The sequence below is a fragment of the Cololabis saira genome, chromosome 2, assembly GCF_033807715.1.
Source record: "Cololabis saira isolate AMF1-May2022 chromosome 2, fColSai1.1, whole genome shotgun sequence".
In the NCBI taxonomy this organism is placed as follows: domain Eukaryota; kingdom Metazoa; phylum Chordata; class Actinopteri; order Beloniformes; family Belonidae; genus Cololabis; species Cololabis saira.
Window position 1 is genome coordinate 43,723,664 of NC_084588.1, and position 20,615 is coordinate 43,744,278.

A 20,615-nucleotide genomic window follows, 5' to 3' on the forward strand; every position below is an offset into this window, starting at 1 on the left:
CTGATGAGACCAAGATTTAACTGTTTGGCATGAATTCTAAGCGGTATGTGTGGAGAAAAGCAGGCACTGCTCATCACCAGCCTACAATCCCAACAGTGAAACATGGTGGTGGCAGCATCATGCTATGGGGTGTGTTTCAGCTGCAGGGACATGACTGGTTGCAATTGTAGGAAAGATGAACGCGGCCAGAGATATCCTAGCAGAAAACCTCTTCCAGAGTGCTCAGGACCTCAAGCCGAGGACACACCAACCCGACGTCGCCCGCTGTCGGCCGACTGCTGTGTTGCCTCGCGTCGCCTGTGTTGGGCTGGGTCGGGCTCAAAAAGAAGCACTTGTACACACCGCAAAGACGACACAGAGGAGGCGGAGGCGAAAAATAAGGAGAAACCGCACTACATGGGTGAAATCATGGATACAACAGCGACAGGCTCAAGGAGCTTACCCGAACCTGTGTCGAGAGCTGGAGATGAATGAAACCAACGATTTCAAAAATTTCGCTCGGCTTTTCCCTGTTCAGTTCCACATGTTGAAGGAACTTATCAGGCCAATCATCCAGAGGCAAAACACCAACTTTGTAGGGATTGTATCTCCGTGGGGGAACGTTTGATGATTACACTGCGCTTCTTGGCAACAGGTAGGCAAGCTAACGGTTTTGATATGTTTAAAACTACAACACTTTCATGTTCGTTACCTGAAATGCCAATCACAGAGTGAGCTGTTTGACCGACGGCCGACACCGATTCGACATGTCGAATCGGCTGAAAAGCTGCCGACGGGCGGCCGACGGGCGGCCGACCTGTGGCGACATGCGGGACACACCGGGGAAACTATGCCGACAGACGCGCACCGACGCTCATCGACGGCCCGACGGCCGGCTTGGTGTGTCAGGGCCTTCAGACTGGGCTGAAGGTTCACCTTCCAACAAGACAACGACCCTAAGCACACATCTAAATAACAAAGGAGTGGCTTTGGAACAACTCTGTGACCATTCTTGACGGGCCAGGTCAGAGCCCTGACCTAAACCCAATTGAGGATCTCTGGAGAGATTTGAAAATGACTGTCCACCAACCTGACAAAACTGGAGGGGATCTGCAAGGAAGAATGGCAAAGGATCCCCAAATCCAAGTGTGAAAAACTAGTTCCATCATTCCCAAGAAGATTCATGGCTGTACTCACTCAAAAGAATACTATGACCATGATATTTCAGTTTATCTTTTTTAATAAATTTGCACAAATTTCTACATTTCTGTTTTATTCTGTCAAGATGGGGTGCTGAGTGTACATTAATGAGAAATTAACTTTTTTGATTTTAGCGAATGGCTGAATGAAACAAAGAGGGAAAAAATTGAAGGGGTCTGAATACTTTCCATACCCACTGTGTGTATAAATATATGAGTATTTAATTATTTAAATAATTTATTTTGAACATATATATTAGTCAAAGAGATTTTACAGATACATATTTTAATAATAATCTGGACAGTTTTGTGATTTCTTTGGAAGTGATTTTATTGGCTTGATTCACACCAATAATTTGCTCTTCCTGAATCTCAGCAACTTCTTTTCAGTGACTATAGGATGTGTCTTTGACATGGTTGTTTTAAAGACTTAGAAGCTCCTCACTGCATTGATCAATATTAAATACTGTCACTTGTTTCAGCTGAACATTCATCAATGCAACCGACAGTCTCTTACTTATTTGGTCCGTTTAATCCAGGTGGTGAATTCTCCTTTGGAAAGACAGTGTACCTGAATATGGATTAGGAAAGGTGATATACTACCCAGTACTAAATTGGCCTAAATGAACGTGCTGATAAAAGATTAATAGAAAATTGGATACTTCCAAAGGAAGTTGGTGACGCAGCTTAATTAATTTACAGTTCTATGGCGTAATAAGGATTTGGTAATATTTTCAAATCCATATTTGCTTAGTTAGTTGTAAATCTGGATCAATACACAGCACTGGTTTAGATTTGAATAGGTATACATTCTGCTCACTAGTAACCAGGGCTCAGCCATCAGTCATGGATATTTCCATCCCTTTGCAGACAGAAATGCCAAAAAAAGTCTGAAGTTATTGTGTATCATGTTTTAATTGTATTTTCGTATAATTTATATAATGTGATGGGGTTTTTAGCATGAGCTGAGAGACCACATTGAAGAAAAACAACTGACAATCACCTGTGCAATCAGATTTCATGGGTTGAACCTTGTGGAAATGGAAATGGAAATGAATAAAACAGGTTTTCATTTGACTGTTTAAAGTAATCTATATTTAATGTAATACAATCTAAACAATGTCTGATCACATATAAAAATGTTATCGGATGGGCTTTAGGCTTGTAAAAACATACAAAGTGACAAAGAAAATCTCCATAACCATGCAGGATCTGTCACTTACCACCCATTTAGATTATGTTGCCATTCGGAAAGAAGGGGAGAAGAAAAAATAATAACTGTCTAAGTTGCATATTATGAGTGAAATGTTCTGCATAGGTTGATAACCCAACATGTTGGTCAACACTCGTAATGCTGCTGTCACAAACAACGTGCTGTTGCCATTCCAGAGCAGGGAACTAATAGCGGGCTGTTTGAGGGTGAGCAGTGACTCTCTGCTACCTAACGCACATTATCAAGGTCATATTTATAATTGTCTCATATGCAGATTATATGTGACCATGTCCTTCTGTTCTCCTTTTGCTGGGCCTGTAAAGAGCAGGAAGGCAAACCCTTTCATAATAAACTCCTCTGGCAACATTGTGCTTCAAAGTTTCAAAGTTTACTTGCATTTCTGAGCATTCCTGCAACCTAAAATGCAGGTGATGATAAGAAAGTGAATTTAAGGGTTTTAGGTTTCAAATCATAATAGAGATTGTCTCCTCCTTCCCAGGTCTTACAATAATTAAAATAAATAAATAATCGGATGAACAACAAGACATGACATATTAAAACTAAACTAGATTAAAATAATTAATTGCTGAACAAAACCAAGCTAAGAAGCAGTAGCTTGGAGAGTGACCTTTTAAGTGACACATGAGAACGTTTGCAGTTTTATGCTCAGAGGGTCCCTCTGTTGGCACAGACGCCAAGTCGCTTTTAGTACACTGTCCAGGATTTATTCTCGTTTGGTCTTTATGCAATTTCTTCTTTGGAAGAAAATCTTAATGGAGAAACAACAACCACAAAAAAAAAAGTCTGCCAAAACACAAATACTGCAATCTCACTTTGAAACCCTTCTAAACAATCGTTATATTTCAATCTTTTAGTATTTTTACTATTGTAAACATTAACCTTTAACATTTGAACTAAGACCAGTAGATGTAGCTGTTTTATTTTTATTGAATCATTATTATTATAATGTGATAACCTTGATGGCATCCGTTTCAAATGTTTTCTACTTGTGAATAATCTTCCTCATTGTGGAATGATGCTACGGCTACCTACTTTTATTCCTTTCTGGATAGACTTTCTTTCTCTCTGAGATCACTGCTGATCTCTTTCCTTCTTGGCATTGAGTGTGTTGACAAGCTAACTACCAAAGCCTTTGTTTTTTTTTAGATGCAGTTTGATTTACTTACTTTTGATTCCACTGAAAGCAGTAAAGGTGAACTTAGTTTTTCATCTGTATTTTGGTTTAGTAAGAACATAAATAAATACAAATAAATTATTAATAATCACGTTGTAACATGTCATGTATCGTCATTCATCTTTTTATTTATTTACTTTTAGTTTACTTTATTTTTCTTGTGAGCGTAAAGTCCGTTTCACCTTGTTCACTTAGTCCATATGGAAAACAGACTAATGGTTAATGTTTTATTCTAACAAGATAAAGGAAGTGGTTAGTGATCTTTTAGAATAGTTCATTCATTACAAAGAAAGTATAAAACACCAGTCAAAGCTATCCAGCATGGTCAGCGTGAACAAAAATAATGGAATATCTTCCATTTGATTCCAACTTATTGTAATAGAAAAATATTTACTTACCGTCATAAATGTCGTCTGGCCTCTTGCGCTTCTCGTATACGACGATGATGACCACAAGAATGATTATTTCTGCAAGCACTCCGAGGAAAGGCCAAAGCGGTGCAAGATGGCTGCGCACTCGTAGTATAGTGCTCTCAGTGGTGTTTCCGATCATGTTGGTAGCGTTGCATTCATATAGTCCAGGATCCGTGTTGATATCCAGGTCGATTATGTTGAGCTCTGTGTAATTATCTCTGTTAGTGATGAAGAAGCGTCCAGTGGAGTTGTCAATGTCCTGAAACACAATCATCATGACACTGAAAACATTGAAATTCTTAGTGCATCTATCTATCTATCTATCTATCTATCTATCTATCTATCTATCTATCTATCTATCTATCTATCTATCTATCTATCTATCTATCTATCTATCTATCTATCTATCTATCTATCTATCTATCTATCTATCTATCTATCTATCTATCTATCTATCTATCTATCTATCTATCTATCTATCTTGTCTTGTGCATTTGCAGTTAGCTTGATTACCTTGTAGGATTTTCCGTCCACTTTTCGCCATGTCCAAGTAGGATGCGGGTAACCCACAGACTTGCAGTAAAGCATGGCATTCTCCCCCTCATTTTTATTTTCACTTCGCTTGTGTCCAGTCACGTCAGGCTTTGCTGGAAAGGTAGAATGAATAAACACAGTTCATAGTAGGCACAACTCGGTAAGACAGTCAAAGCAACGCACGCGATGGCATGAAAAGGGAAAGACTGATTACCTAACATGTCCCTAACATATAACACACCCAATCAGACTGAATCACTGAAATGACCCAGTCAACTTTTCTTTTCAGTTTTTACACCTCACTTGGGTCTTTGAGATAGACTGGTAGTTGAAACATCTAGGCAGGTGCTCTAACTGAAGATTCAGATGACTACTTTTTACATATAATCAGTGTTTACCCTAGATGATTTTAGTTGATTCATTATACCTTATGACTTTTAAGCTCATCTGAAAATGCCTAAATAACCACTCTGTGCAAAACATCACAACATTTCCCAGCTCTTGCACAAATGAGTATCAATGTGGATGAGACAAAGCATTTACCGCATTTTCTGGACTATAAGCCGCACCTGCACATAAGCCGCATCCACTCTATTTAAAAAAAAAAAAGATATGCAAGCCGCAGATATTTATGTTGTTAGATTAGATATTTACTACATGTACAGAAGGATTTTGAACTGTAAATGATGTACACGTATGTACCTAAATAGATCCTTTCCTAACAGTGACTTTTAACACGGCAGCAACTTTACTGATTAAAACGGGACAGAACCAGGAGAAAATAACCGGTATTTATTTATCTGTTTGAAATCTGCTTCTACCTACTTCTATCTGCTAAAGAAGAAGTAGCGTATTCTTCTTTGCATCTATTTTGTCTTAGTTTTGATTCTAATTCTGGTTAGAGCGCGCCAAGCGGTGGAAGAAAAATCCACAGAATAGCTGCACCTTTATATAAGCTGCATGGTTGAAAACCTATGAAAAAAGTAGCGGCTTATAGTCCAGAAAATACGGTAAATGCAATTCATAAGGTCATGCGATGGGGGTTTTGTGGTTCTCATATCTTGATGTGAGAACCTCCAGATGTTCCCGATCCAATTAGTTCGACTGTGAATTCCTCTGAAGATTTTTTGAGCCAAAGAGTATTAGTTTGATTGAGCTCTAATTAATGAGTTGATCATGATAATTTATAAATTGAGGCACAAGTCTGAAAGTAGCGAATCAGATCCATCACAAGTCTTTCTCAAAAGTGAGATAAACACTTCGTATGTAACTCTGAACAAAAAAAAGATAACTATTCTTTCTTTACGCCAATCCTCAATGTTACAGTGATTTATTTCATGAGTTTGAGATGGATAAGGAAGAGGTCTGGAGTAAACATTTTACACAGGAGGGGTCTGAGCTCTCATGTGACACCATTTCACTGTAATTATGTTGGACACGTGCTCCCTGAGCAAGGGAGTGGCCAAGCTCATTTGTGCCTTATCCGGACTGTATTATGCCAGTGACTGACAGCACAGAAAGGCCTTGGAGTGCTGCTTAAACAGGCAGAAACCTCCATTTCACACTCCTGACTCTGACTATTAATCTCAGCTTGCGAGACGGTGCTGAAGTCACATGAACGAGAGGCAGATGAGTGAAAAGGGTGAAGGTTATAGCTGAGATGTTGTTTTTTTGGTCCATTATATTTCAATAACATCAGGTTTTAAAACACAGCTACATCAAATCAGCTCTGCACAGTTATGATTTTCATTTGTGAAAAATTGCATGAGCTTGGACAATTACATTTTGTTGAGGACAACGACTAATTATGGGATGCATGTTGACAAGCTCCTTATTATTCAAAAGGGTATCATTTACAAGAATTTAATAGATATGAGGTACCAAATATGTATCTGTAGTACCGTCAGCTTTGTATCACAGACAATAAACTCCACTCCCACCACAGAGAGGGCTGGGACTGGATTCAGAGCCTTAATCCTACAACATCACAGAACTCTCCATCTGTTGCCTCTGAGCTGAGTCCTGCAAAGATGATTGTGCCAAGGACACTGTAGGCGAAGGATCTCAGTGAACTCCTGCCAGAAAAGCAGCGCAAAGCTGGCTTGCTTGACAGTGGGCTCGTTACCTGTGTCACAAAAGATCTCAAACACCTTGAGAAAATCACAAACGCATTCGAGGGCCCAACACGACAGCTTATCTTCCAGCAAATCCATCAACAGTGAGCATCAGGCTGCATTTGTGCATGTATGTGGCTGCCATTTGAAAAATCACACATCATCAGTTCAGTTTCTGACTTCTTCCTTCATGGACCAGACAGCGAGCATCAACAGTCGGAGTCCTGCGGACGAGTGATTGCTGGGGGACATTTTTGAGTGGCGACATTTATTATTTCACAATCCAGTGAAAGCAGAACACACATGGTCGTCACCCTTGTTATGCAATCAGGCAGAGCTTTGAGACAGCCACAGGGGAAGAGGCAGGGGCATGCTCAGTATGCATCATAGCCATGCAACAGCAAATTGGCTTAAGCACTGCAAATAGACAAGTTTCTCATAAAGACGGTTAGAGATGTCCTTTCGAAAATTAAAAAAAAAGACTCTTTATTCAAGTTAATGACTTCACTGTCAGCTTGAATGAAATTTTTTGTGGTTTATGGTTAGGTTTTATACCATTAAATGGTATAAAATTAAGTTAAATTGCATTACTTTAGCCATTATAATTAAAATTTTACATTTTACATACACATTCATCATCATTTGAATTAGTAAAAAAAAAAAACAACCACAAATTCAGGTTTCTCTTAAGGACGCGTCCTAGTGCGCCTTTTGTTTTGGATGTTCCAGACAGCATGTGCAGCGCCTGTCCATTTTGCTAAACCGTTGTCTCAGTAAAAGCCGAGAGTGACATCAGCCTGGGGAATTTTTTCCTGTCATCACCGCTGCACTACATGAATTCCTACATCTTTGTCAACAAGGACTCTCTCACACAGCTTTAGGTGGTCAACTTTCCTCTGACATTTTTGTCTCTCCATCACTCAGTAGAAAATCACAGATGACATTATCATGTCACCGTGTGGCGAATTAAATGTGAAACAAAGTGCGTCGTGTTAAACCAGGGAACAAATGGCATTAGTATCCGCTCATGTAGCACAGAAGAGGCGTACCTTTTACTTCAATTGTTGCATTTGCATTTGGTGCCATGTCAAATGTGTAAACACACATGTACTCCCCGGAATCATCTGCCCGGGGTTTAGTGATTCTGCAAGTAAAAATAAAAACAAGTTATTTCAGTATTTACCCGTCTCTTGCACTGCAGAGTCAAGTAAATTAAGGTGCCTAATTTCTGTTTCATGCAAGTTATTATTTTTGACTAATGCAGAGAAAGCCCGAAGAACCTGCAAGGCAATGTGATACAAAATGTTGATGTTATTAATTTTTTATATATTACAAAACAGCGACACTGGCTTCTGCAGGGAAGTGCACCACAGGCATTTTTTGCTTCAGGTTGGGATTATCACTGATGTAGTGTGACAAGGAAGTGACCAATTGGTCTTATCTTGTGGCAGGACAGAGTTTGTGGTTTGTCTGTGGTGGCGACAGTACCATTGTGCTTCAGCGATTATACTGTGTGACAGCAGCAGATAACAAGTAGTTGGTACTCTGGGTTAAAATAGATGCTTTTATGTTCTTTTAATTTAAAGATAGTGGCATGGGTATGGATCAAGGTCTCGTGAGGTCGCAACTTGTTGATTCCTGTTATTGGAAATTTAAATTTAAATCCTAAATATTAAGTATATCTGTACAAGTGTTTGAGGCAAACCCTTAGACACATTCAATTTATCACTTATTACTTAAAAACACATAGACATGAGGCAGTTGTACCTCTAAACTGCCTGAAATGATAGTTGCAGTGGCTTCCTTGTTATGAATTTTGAAATGCTCATTGTACTTATACAAAGCTTATATGTAACGTTATTTTCACTTTGTCAAAGAAACAATGTCCCAGATTTTGATATGTATTAGAAACCATAGAGATCAATCAAATTGTTTTCAATAAATTGTCAGTATTTTAGAAAAGTTATTGAGTAACTGGTCAAAAATTACTTCATATACCGGACTGTCTCAGAAAATTATAATATTGTGATTTTCTGTAATGCAATTAAAAAAACAAAAATGTCATACATTCTGAATTCATTACAAATCAACTGAAATATTGCAAGCCTTTTATTATTTTAATATTGCTGATCATGGTTTACAGCTTAAGAAAACTCAAATATTATATCTAAAAAAATTAGAATATTCTGGGAATCTTAATCTGAAATCTTAATCTTAAACTGTAAGCCATAATCAGCAATATTAAAATAATAAAAGGGTTGCAATATTTCAGTTGATTTGTAATGAATCCAGAATGTATGACATTTTTGTTTTTTTAATTGCATTACAGAAAATAAAGAACTTTATCACAATAGTCTAATTTTCTGAGACAGTCCTGTACTGTACATTCTAGTATTAGTGTTTTTTTATCCTTATTTTGTTGATATTGAGCAGAAATACACACATTGTTTGTGCCTTTGCTCTGTGTCCCACACAAAATAAAACACCTGCCATCAGAAAGCTGAGCAGAAAAACTAATCTTGAGTTACCATGAATGTAACGGCGCACCTCTTGCTTTTCCAGCTGTGAGCTAATCAGTCTAGCGCCCATAGTCTATGCAAGCCCTGCTTTCCGGGAATTTCTTTAGACCCCACTGAGACAGGAATACATTACCTCTGCACTCTTTGTGTTGCATTCTTATATGCAAGCTCTACTTTAGCTGTCAGTTAATTGTCTTTCACTTCCCACCGTTGGGAGAAATGGAAAGTAAACCGGCCTCTCAAGGCTTTTCTTCACCTGTACACTGTGATCGTGTCCTCGTCTGATCGCGTGTTAAGGAGCTCACGTCCGTTCTTCATCCAGAAGCTTTCCTTGTGTTGTGTGTGGGCTGTGGTGAGGTTACATCGCAGGACTACTGCTTTACCAGTGGTGTCCGGTGACAGGATGGTCTCATCAGAGGCATTGATCTTTGGTTCTGGAAGACAGACACAGTCAAACCTTATCCCAGAACGAGGGCTCAGAGCTGCGTTAATGCTTCCTCTCATGCTGTGCTGTTTTAGCTGCAGGCTCTGTGCTGTTTTTAAATGATCTGTGTAGGAGGGAGTCTATGAGGTGAAGTTCACACAACAAATAAACAAAAAAACATAATAAGTGTGTGTATCTATTGGATTATAACTCATTTCCAAAATAGATATGTGCCTATTATGCGGCATGAAGCCTGCTAATTGTTCATTTGTCTGATGAACTCGAGTCACGTCAAATAATGCTACACTGATCTACCCTAATCAGATAGGAAATAAAGTGTCATGCAGTCTCTGCAGTGACTGACACATACAAGATATGCTCTTTTCTGCAGAAATGTTAGTGATTCAACCAGGAAATAACTGAGTCCTAAAGACGTCCTACGTAAAACTGCCCCTTCAAGCTATCAGAGTATTGATAGCATACAAAACAGTTGCCCTATGCCCCTCAACATGTAGAATAATACATTTGTAAACAGAAAACTGAACATCAGTGGAATCTTAACATTTTTGATGTTGTGAATAGATCGATTTGCCTATAAATCCACTTTTTTAATCAGTCACCATAATACATTTGTCTACATAAATAATCAAAACCCATTTTTGTGTAATTTTTAAGCAAAATATAGTATTTATTTGCAAATAATGTGTGGGATTTAATGGTTAGTGAATGTGACACAGTGGGCCTACCTGTGCAGTGGAGCTCATTTACCTGTCCGATCACGCCGACTGACTGTTGCATTAACTGCTGATGCGGCTGTCAGCATCTCTAACTTGGCTGTGCTTGTTAAACTGCATCCATCTGCCAATGCGCATGTCAATTTGGTTTGCATTGACAATTTATAGTTTACAGTGGGAGTGTTGTAGGAGTATTGCCAGGCTCACACTTTTTCAGCTGAATATGATTTACACACATTTGTGTAAATGAGCCCCCTTGACTGACGGTGTAACTATGAAGAGACCTTTGACATTGTGCATTACCTTTTACATGAGTGCCGGGACAACTAAACTGCTAACTACACTGGTTACGGGAGAATAACACAGTCCATCTCTGAAGGAGGATCGGAGAAGCAGAGGATGTCATCTGAGAGCAAGGTGCCCTTTGCTCTGCCTTGAGTCGTGAGCAGGAAGCCTCCTCCACACTGCCCCTCCCCCTCCTCCAAGGCAGGCCAACCATGGCAACGATGGAGCCCCCGAGGGGAGGAGCGGAGAGGAGACGCATCATAATCCTTCTACTGGCTGCTGCTGCAAAGCCGCTAGCTTGGCAAAAGGGAACAAAGGGCAATAGGAGCTACTGAGATTGGCGCTTGACTTCTTTTACCATTCAAGGCACCCCCTTCCTGAAGATCCAGATCCTGAATGGCCAAAGGGAAATCTCCCCCCTCCCTCCCTTACAACTTTCCCTGACAAAGCAGAGCTAACATGTGCTATAAATAGTATATTGGAGACATGCATACCCACTCAACATGAGGTACATAAATTAACATTTAGCAAGCACTGCACAGTAGTCCACTGGCAATTTAACCAGAAGGTTGTTTGTAGGACGCTGTGTCACAACTTAAAATGTAGCGACTGTGTGATCTGGGCATCTTTCTATATCAGAATGTAACAAAATGTAAAATGTCGCCCTGTATGAGTCAGCATGACATGTAACCTGACCTTTGTTTTTAACTCTTGCTGATGTGGTGCTGCACTGAGACTGGTGTGTCCAATAAAAGTATGAAATAATTAAAAATGAATCAATGTGGCACCCTAACTTGCTTGGCAGTTGCACATCTCAGGTAATATCAAGTCATCCTGAAGGGCGAAGCAGGCCTGTCATTACCCAGTGGCATATTCCTACACATTAACTAAGCCACCAGGGGAAATTGTTTTATAACTGTCTGTGCACAAAGATAAAAGCTGGTAACACAGTTTAGCTCAGGATATGCAAATGTCCTTATCTGATAAATTTAGTTAACATGTCATTTGCATCATTATAAAATAAAATCAGTAAGACTGCTTTTACGTTTGTACTCCAGGAAAGCTGTTTAGTGCATTGCCTTTCATGTGATACTTAACATAACCCTGACATGTACATTTTGCAGTCTTAAATACTAATCATTTCAGATTGATCTAAAAAACATTTGTAGTACACATCTGAGTTCTGTCTAAATTTGTGTGGAAACGAGGGAAACAATCTCAAATATCCCTCAAATCTCTCCAGCACCACTCATGACACTGTCTTGCATAAGTTGTGTTGATGTTCAGGCAATGTAACAAATATGCAAAAGCAGTGTATTTATCCAGAGTTTTGTGCATGCAGCAGCAGTGATGGATGAGCGGCCTCTGTAGACTTTTTTTTTGTCTGTGAGAAACATTTTGGGAAATGTTTCCTTGTTCAGAATCAAATAAAAACACCAGAATCACTTTCATGTCTGCATGTAATATCCTGTATGAAACAACAGGCAGCTACCTCGAGTTAAGCTCTGCACAAAGGCAAGTAACAGTGAAATATCCAGCTTGCTTTGATGCTGGATGTCACTGCTACAAACAAAGAAATAATTGTCTGGCATGTTAAGCCACAATGACATCACGTCTTCCAATTTTCCGTGAACATCCTGTGTGTATGTCTAAAAATATGTGCTACAGTGCAGGCATTTTATAAAATTCATCATCAAGCTCCATTTACTTCAAAATTAAAAGATCAAATTGATCAATTTAAAAAAAATATATGAATGACATATAAAACTGTATATGCATATTTTAGGTATAGATATAATCACATTACAAACTAAAACTGTAGGGGCAAAACGAAACAATGATATATTACCATGTTTCCCCAAGCTAGAAAATGTACATCCATATTAAAAGGCTATTATGTATAGCCAATAATATACATGAAATAATTTAAATATTGCATGTATATTCAAAAAACATTTGTTTCTCAGTAATGACAGAATATTTTTTAGGAAGGTTCATTTGTTTCATTTTAAAATGTAAATGAGACAAGTTCATATAAGTTGTCCATTGGACTTAACTTAAAAGGGGTAAATTTCCCTAGCCCTAGAGTCTGCACATAAGTCAAAGCTTGTCGGACCAATCAGAGGTGTCAAAGCGTTTCTCAAAGCTTTTCTATGACGAACAACATTCCACATGTCCCCGTGCTCCAGTGGGCAGAGCACTGAAGCATGTACTGATTAGAAATGTCCCACTGAAATCCAGTTTGTTCGAATGTTTGTTTGCATAGGACAGGAGGTTGAAGAATATAATGTCATTACTGATTCACAGTCACACACTTAATGGCTGAGAAGGCACAAGGTAATAAATTGCACAAGACTGTTGTGTAAAGAGAAGAAGTGAAATCTCATCTGAATGAGATATGAGACACTCTAGGCCCTGTATGGTCTTATCCTTTATTGGATTACCACACATAAATTTGAAAGCAGCAAATGTTTGCTTTTATCAGGAGGACTTGACAGCAAGAATCACTGATTTACACCTTAACGGATCCCTCCTTGTGTCTTCTTAAAGTCCCATTTACACTGAGCCCAAAGTGAGAAAACTAAATCAAAGACGCCATTACTTCAAAGCACAACTAGGTTTCCACTGCATTTTGCTGGCAGGCAGGGCTTTGAAGTAAATAGAACAATCAATGCAACGCAAGAAACACAACATGATGAAAAAGGAATCGGTATCACAAATAATTCTAGAAATAGTAAAGAGGATGAAAGGAGGATAAACGGAAAAACATGTCCTGGGGAAAATGTTGTAAAAAGGACACATGAGAGAAAAAGAACAATGGTTCGGTGTGGGAGGAAAGACGGAAACATAGATAGAGACTGGGTAAGGTTCCTGGGTTTGTGGTCATATAAAACATGATACTCAAAAGGTTTTCTGGGAGACAGGGAATTTACTCAATTCACTGGAATAGAACATAAAAAACGGACCAAATCTAATGTAATACAGACAAACACAAAAGGAAGCAACCACTAGCATAAGGCATGTGTAACAACTATGCAAGGGAAACCTTTTTGCCAGTGGTGTGGGTGGGATCTTTAGGGTATTTTAACAGGTTGCAGAGGGGATTTGTGGTTAGTTGACCATCTAGGTACTACAGCACATAGACCACTCACTCTGTAGCACCGAAATGGTGGCCTGGGCGCGGATCCAGGTGATGGCGGGGTTTTGTCGGCGGTCATTACGCCTGGGGTCGTTGCTTGCCCGGCACTCATAGGTCCCAGAGTCCTCCAGTGTGAGGCGCGTGATGCCGAGCACACTGACCCCATTGGAACCGAAGGCCGCGGTGATGGATACCCTACGCTTGCGGGCTCCGTCCCACAGCTGCTTGAAGGAGTCAGCTCGGTTGACCTCAGCATACCACCACTGGATCTCTGGAGTGGGGTTACCAACCACCTCGCAGTACAGCTCAAAGGTGTCCCCCGTAAGCTTAGTCTCAGACAGTGGCGACTTCACAAACCCAGCTGGAGAGAAGAAGTGTATCGAGGTGGCAGGAAGGAAAGGGCAGAAGAGCGGTAGAAAGGCATGGAAAAGCCAAGGGATATAGAGAAAAAAAATTAAATAGGATCAGAGTACATACAAACAGAAGAGATGATGATTAAAGGCAAATCAAAAAGAAGAAGTAAGCCTCGAGATCATTGGTATGCTGGAAGAAGAAAAGTTTCATAGCTGTCCAAGTCCAGTACATTCAATGTCAGGGTTCCCTGACCTACTTCAGGTAAACCGTCAAACAAATTCATAGTCAACCAATCCCAAATCCACAGCAGCAAGTCGTGCTGGTACCATGCAAATATCGCTTTCCTTTTCTTCTTGTCCGGGAACCTTGTAAAGAAAACGTTGGCAAAATTTGAACATACACATTTCATTTAAACATGCTTGAGCAGACATAGAAACATAAATTTGGAGCACATTCCGTTTTCACTGATGAATCCATTATATTGCTGGTGGGAATAAGCACTGGGCATCTCATAACAACTGATTCTTAGTGGCTCATTTCATCACCCAACCTTTTCCTAAACTCGGAGTATCCACACAAAATCTCTGGCACAACTCCACATGGCAATACTTGGCGTGGGAAAAAAAGAAACTTGGAACACAGTTTTAAATGAATCATTGTTAAAATTAGGTTCTTTAAAAGAGTTTCCCTTGGAGTTGCAATATGAAAACAGAAGATATGAGAATGGTTGATAGTTACGCAAATGTCTCATGAAGGCTACCATTAAGTCTGAAGCCTTATTCATCAATTTTCTGTCGAATTGATATTGTCGCGACGCAGAGCCTCTCTGTTGACATGAACCCTCTCCGCAGACCTCTCCATTTCCTCATGTGCACTTACAAAATTGTATAACTCTCCATAGCATGGTCGCAGACTGCGAGAAATGTGATTGGTAGAATTTTTCTTAATCTTTTTTGAATTTCACATGGCTACGTCTTCTTCATCGTTTTCAAGTCAGGTAGAACAATAGTTTTCTGTAATGTCTATAAAATCGACCAACATGCGACATTCATCAGCTCCAGCTCGCAGAAATTATACATTATTTGCCCCCACTATGTTTGAGCTACATGCAAGGAAACTCTTCATAACACTGTGAGCTACAGTGCTGCAGAAAAAGGACATACACTACTGCCTACCGGTTGATGGTGTAATTACAGAGCGATGTCACCAATAATGCAGAAATATAACTGCCAGGGTCGGGCATAGGATTAGAGGCTGTGTGTGCCCTGCATGCATTGCTGCTACATGGCTCAATTTTCTACTCAAATAACTCGAATAATTCGAATGACACTGGACTTGTTAATTAAATTTACATCAGTGGCCTTCTTGCCCCTCTGTTTAGCTAGTTCAAGAGTTTAGGGATATGTTGTGACATATTGAATAACCTCTTTTTTCCCTCAAAACATACAGGATTGTCTCAGAAAAATTAGAATATTGTGATAAAGTTCTTTATTTTCTGTAATGCAATTAAAAAAACAAAAATGTCATACATTCTGGATTCATTACAAATCAACTGAAATATTGCAAGCCTTTTATTATTTTAATATTGCTGATTATGGTTTACAATTTAAGATTAAGATTCCCAGAATATTCAAATTTTAGATAGGATATTTGAGTTTTCTTAATCTGTAAGCCATGATCAGCAATATTAAAATAATAAAAGGCTTGCAATATTTCAGTTGATTTGTAATGAATCCAGAATGTATGAAATTTTTGTTTTTGTAATTGCATTACAGAAAATCACAATATTCTAATTTTCTGAGACAGTCCTGTACATAAAAGTCTATGTTTTACATTCCTAGTAAATATGAACAATTTTAAAACTTAAAAGCTATAAATATCTGAGCTAATTTTTGGTCTCTCGCCCAATTCTACTTCTCCAAAGCTTGAAAAGTTTACTCACTTCAGAGATTTTGCCTTAGTTAAATGGAAGTGTATGTGTCCCCTATAATCTCTTTTTATCCATATCAGCTTAAACTTGTAACACTAGAAATTGGGTCAGCCATCTTACATTTTTGTATAGCGCAACTTCAAGGGTGGGTCTTTAAAAAACTAACACATAGCTTGGATGGTGTAGGACAGTTAAGCTGAACCAGTTTCCATAGAAACGCTAAATAAGTATATTTGTTCCGAGACTTTTGCATTAAAATGTATAAATGTAGTTGATGCAGGTCACATTCCTGGCATTTAATCTCCCTGCTTTCCCTCTCTGGTGGACTATCTTACTGCCTAGCACCCCATGTTGAAAGTAAGACGCTGCATTGATTTTGAAATGTAGTGAATTTAATGATAAAATCCATAACCTATCAAAGGGATTCATAAGCATTATTACCACAGTCATCCCGAGTGTGTGCCTGATTCATGACCCTGTTCCACATTGGTAGGTCGCCCAACAATACGCTCCAGGGCTTAATGAACCTTACCTAATGACAAATCGCCTGGACCACAGACACTGCTCTCTGATGGCTTTGCAGCCTCTCAGCTGTAACCACATGTGCTAAAGTAAATCAGAAAATTACACTGCCTCAACTCTGCCTGAGCTGCTGTAGAGGACTTGAGGGGAGGGGGCAACAAAAAAAAAAAAAAAACCTGTGGTCTCTCGAGCCCTGGACTGTGTGTTGTGTCTAAATACAACAGCTTACAGGCCCTCCTTAATCTGTCGGTCCCACTCACAGTGATGTCTCATAAGCACATGAACAGATAAGCTTGTAGATGCATGAGGAGTGTAGCTATAGTGCCCAGCTTATCACCACAATGAGGCCTGTGATGTTTAAATTATCATTCATTCAAATTAATTACAAGTCATTTCTCAAATCAAAGTGAAAATTGATTTACTTTTGCATGAATCTGTGATGCAATATCTAAAAGGATCTCAAACTGAAAAAGTACTGGGAAAAAAACATTATGGATGTTAGTGCATCTTAGTTGTTTATGCAGCACCATGAATTAGATAGCAGGGAATACAAATTGTGTGGACAGCCTAAAAGCAAGCATGAAGTCTCCCTAGTAGGACAGTTGTCTGAAGATGTTAGGTACTTAAAACTTGTGTTTCTTTGTATGACGCCTGGAGATATGCAGAGTAATTAGCATTTGCTTCTTTTCTCTGGAAACAGCTGGTGTTATCAAGCCCACCACATAAACCCAGAGGGCAAATCCAAACCTAGTTATAGTAATATTTCAGCATGGCGCCCAGTTTGTTGTAATATTCTTTAATGTGATTCTTACAAGAAAAAAAAGTGCCACTTAGCACACATAAGTAGTGGCATTTATGCGTGAGGGCTCATGATCACAGTATTGCAGCTACTTATAAGAGGTCAGGAATGTCCTCCAAGGTGATATCAAATTAAATTAGTAAAAAGAACAGATGACTTAATTCAAATTCAGTCTCGGGCAGACTCTGGAGAAATACACACTGAGCAAACTACAGACAGCACCAGGCCAATGAGCAGAGCGATTTCTGTGTTGTTTAAACAAGGAGCTTACACAGGCTGTGAAAACAAAACTCAAAGCAGTCAGCCAGTACACAGTCATTTCAAAGTCTTTTGGGAGATGGAAAGTGACAGAAAATGGTGCAATGGACCATTTGGACAGATCTCAGTAACTTAGTGACACAAGAGAAATGAGATTAGTCTGTCTTGGAGAGGGATGCAGTCAACTGACAACAGATGCGCTGACTAAAGTTACGAGCAGTTTCTTCTAAAGAAATGTTAAAGAAGACCTGAGGGGGGATTTTCACAAAAATAAAAAAAATACAATTATATATATATATATATATATATATATATATATTTATATATGTATATACATACATATATATATATATATATATATATATATGTATATATATATATATATATATATATATATATATATATATATATATATATATATATATATATATATATATATATATATATATATATATATATATATACATATATATATATATATATATAGGACTGTCTCAGAAAATTTGAATATAAAGTTCTTTATTTTCTGTAATGCAATAAAAAAAAACTAAAATGTCATACATTCTGGATTCATTACAAATCAACTGAAATATTGCAAGCCTTTTATTATTTTAATATTGCTGATTACGGTTTACAGTTTACGATTAAGATTCCCAGAATATTCTAATTTTTTTAGATAGGATATTTTAGTTTTCTTAAGCTGTAAGTCATGATCAGCAATATTAAAATAATAAAAGGTTTGCAATATTTCAGTTGATTTGCAATTAATCCAGAATGTATGACATTTTTGCATTACAGAAAATAAAGGACTATAAAGGACACAATATTCTCGTTTTTCTGAGACAGTCCTGTGTATATATATATATATATATATATATATATATATATATATATATATATATATATATATATATATATATATATATAAAAGCGACATTTAAATTTTACCTGTTGGTCAGGAAAATATATATACCTTAAATGCACATTAAGTATCACATTATGAATCACATTATGGTATATAAAATGAACCAATCAAGTGATGTTAAGTTTGCAGCAGTACTCCTGTCTGCTACAGGCTGTGTAATTCCTCCACAGTTCTGGCAAAAAAGGCTGACGTGGTCAATAAACACATAAGATTTGTTACAAGTTAACAAAAGAAAGAAATAAAGATGCAACATTGAAGTTCTGTAAGGTTAACCTGAGGTCAACATGTCTGTAGAAAGAGGCCATGTGATGGTGGTGATGCTGCTCATAAGCAGTTCATCAGCTACTGAAGGTTTTCAAAATAAGAGCTTTGCTTAGGAATCAGTTGTGCAAAGGCTGCAGAAATGCTGATCAACGCGCAGGGTTTTTAAGAAAATCACGAGGGAATTATTTAACTTTTAAAATATAAAAACCACGAGATCTTATGTCCTATGCCCTTCTTAATACACGCTTTTACAACCATTTGACATATGCACAGTATTATATTACATTAATCTACAGTTCTCTGTGACAAGCTCTGTCTACATTTGTATGCAATTAAGTCATTACAGACTACATACTCCCCTCGTGTAGGAGACATGAGCGCTCCCCTGAGGACTGACAACAAGCCACACACCATCACCTTGCAGCCTCGGAGTGAGTCACCTCCCTGCTTTCAACCTGGATCCCCGTTTACAGTCCCACGACATCGACAGAAAAAGCAGAGGCGAGGAAAACCCCCCGAGGGCCAGCGCACTGCTTGCCTGTTAAGAAGCGCATGCACATGAGTGTGTTTGTGAACATGAGTGCATCATGCTGTGATAAAAATAGGTTCCTGTGTGGGTTATTTTCAGGAAATTGCAGTTATAACCATTTTTTGATTTTATCATCGGCAGAACTAAAGTAGCCCTGTCCTACAATTGCAATGTGTGCCAGATTGAGAAAAAGATATCTCCCTCCCCCTCTGAAATCTGAAATTTTGCAAGCAGGTGGAAGGGCATGTCCTTTTTATTTAAGTTATCGAGATTCTATCTATTTGTCTGAGACTAATCTATTTGATGATTACTTTATATATATTTCCCTTTAATCTGTTCGATCGCCTTAACCTTTCACCTGCTCAAGTATGTTAACCAAAAAAAAAAAAAAAAAACATAAATATGTACATTATTAGAGAAGGAATCAAAATTTCCAAATTTTATTACAAATTTTAAATTAAGGGGCCCAAAATAACTATACTTGCAATGTAATTTGGGTCTATGTGATAATCTGACTGTGCTCCACAGCAACTTTCCCAATAATGTTGCAACTTTAATCATCCTGTGCTAAAGATGTTGATACATTTCTTCAGGGTACTAGTTTTGGTTGTAGTTCACAGGTTTTTGGAGGCTTAGCTCAGTGGATTGAAAAGGCTGTCCTCTGAACGGAAGGTCAGCAGTTCAATGTGCAGTCCCACCACACGTTTGTTCTGTCCCATGCAGGGCCTCTGTAAAAGTTCCCTCTAACTTCACGAGGCATTCGTTTTGCACAGAAGCCAAAATAGAAGAAAAGATTGTATTGTGTGTGTGAGGGAATGTCCAGGACGGAGTGTCACAACATGGTGGTGGCTCCTCATTTCTCCACATGACCCTTGACCGAGCGTGCAATGCAGTTCTGTTCCTGTGTGAAGAAAAACCATTATGTGCAAGAGCTGCTAGATGAAGTGAAAGACAAGTCGTCTCCTGTTGGTCTAGCAACAGATGAGACACAAGAGACGCCTTGCTCTTCTTTGCTAACTCGGCTCTGTCGTTCTTACACAAGTCGGTGACCAAAGAAATCACACAGTCATCTCAAATAACTGAATTAAGTTATGCTAATCCAATTCTCATGTGGCTTTAGAGTACCGAACAAACTGGATTAGTGTAAACGAGGTGAGTTGATACTGGATCAGCAAGTTGATCTTGAATCTTTTAAGTGACATACACTATACAAAAGTGTAAGATGTTGGGACAAAATTACAACAATCCTCATTACACACCTGACAAGGAAACACTTATTTTAGTGG

The 20,615-nt window shown here is 38.5% G+C and overlaps 1 protein-coding gene across 1 annotated transcript in view; it reads right to left on the reverse strand.

Moving 5' to 3' along the window:
* nptnb (neuroplastin b) overlaps positions 1-20,615 on the reverse strand; it is a 31,842-nt gene that overhangs the window by 5,235 nt on the left and 5,992 nt on the right. The window contains exons 2-6 of the mRNA XM_061746168.1: positions 13,762-14,109; positions 9,423-9,600; positions 7,697-7,791; positions 4,513-4,646; positions 3,985-4,258 (exon numbers count right to left, since the gene is read on the reverse strand). Coding sequence (XP_061602152.1) covers positions 3,985-4,258; positions 4,513-4,646; positions 7,697-7,791; positions 9,423-9,600; positions 13,762-14,109 — 1,029 coding nt within the window. The remainder of the gene's footprint in view (positions 1-3,984; positions 4,259-4,512; positions 4,647-7,696; positions 7,792-9,422; positions 9,601-13,761; positions 14,110-20,615) is intronic.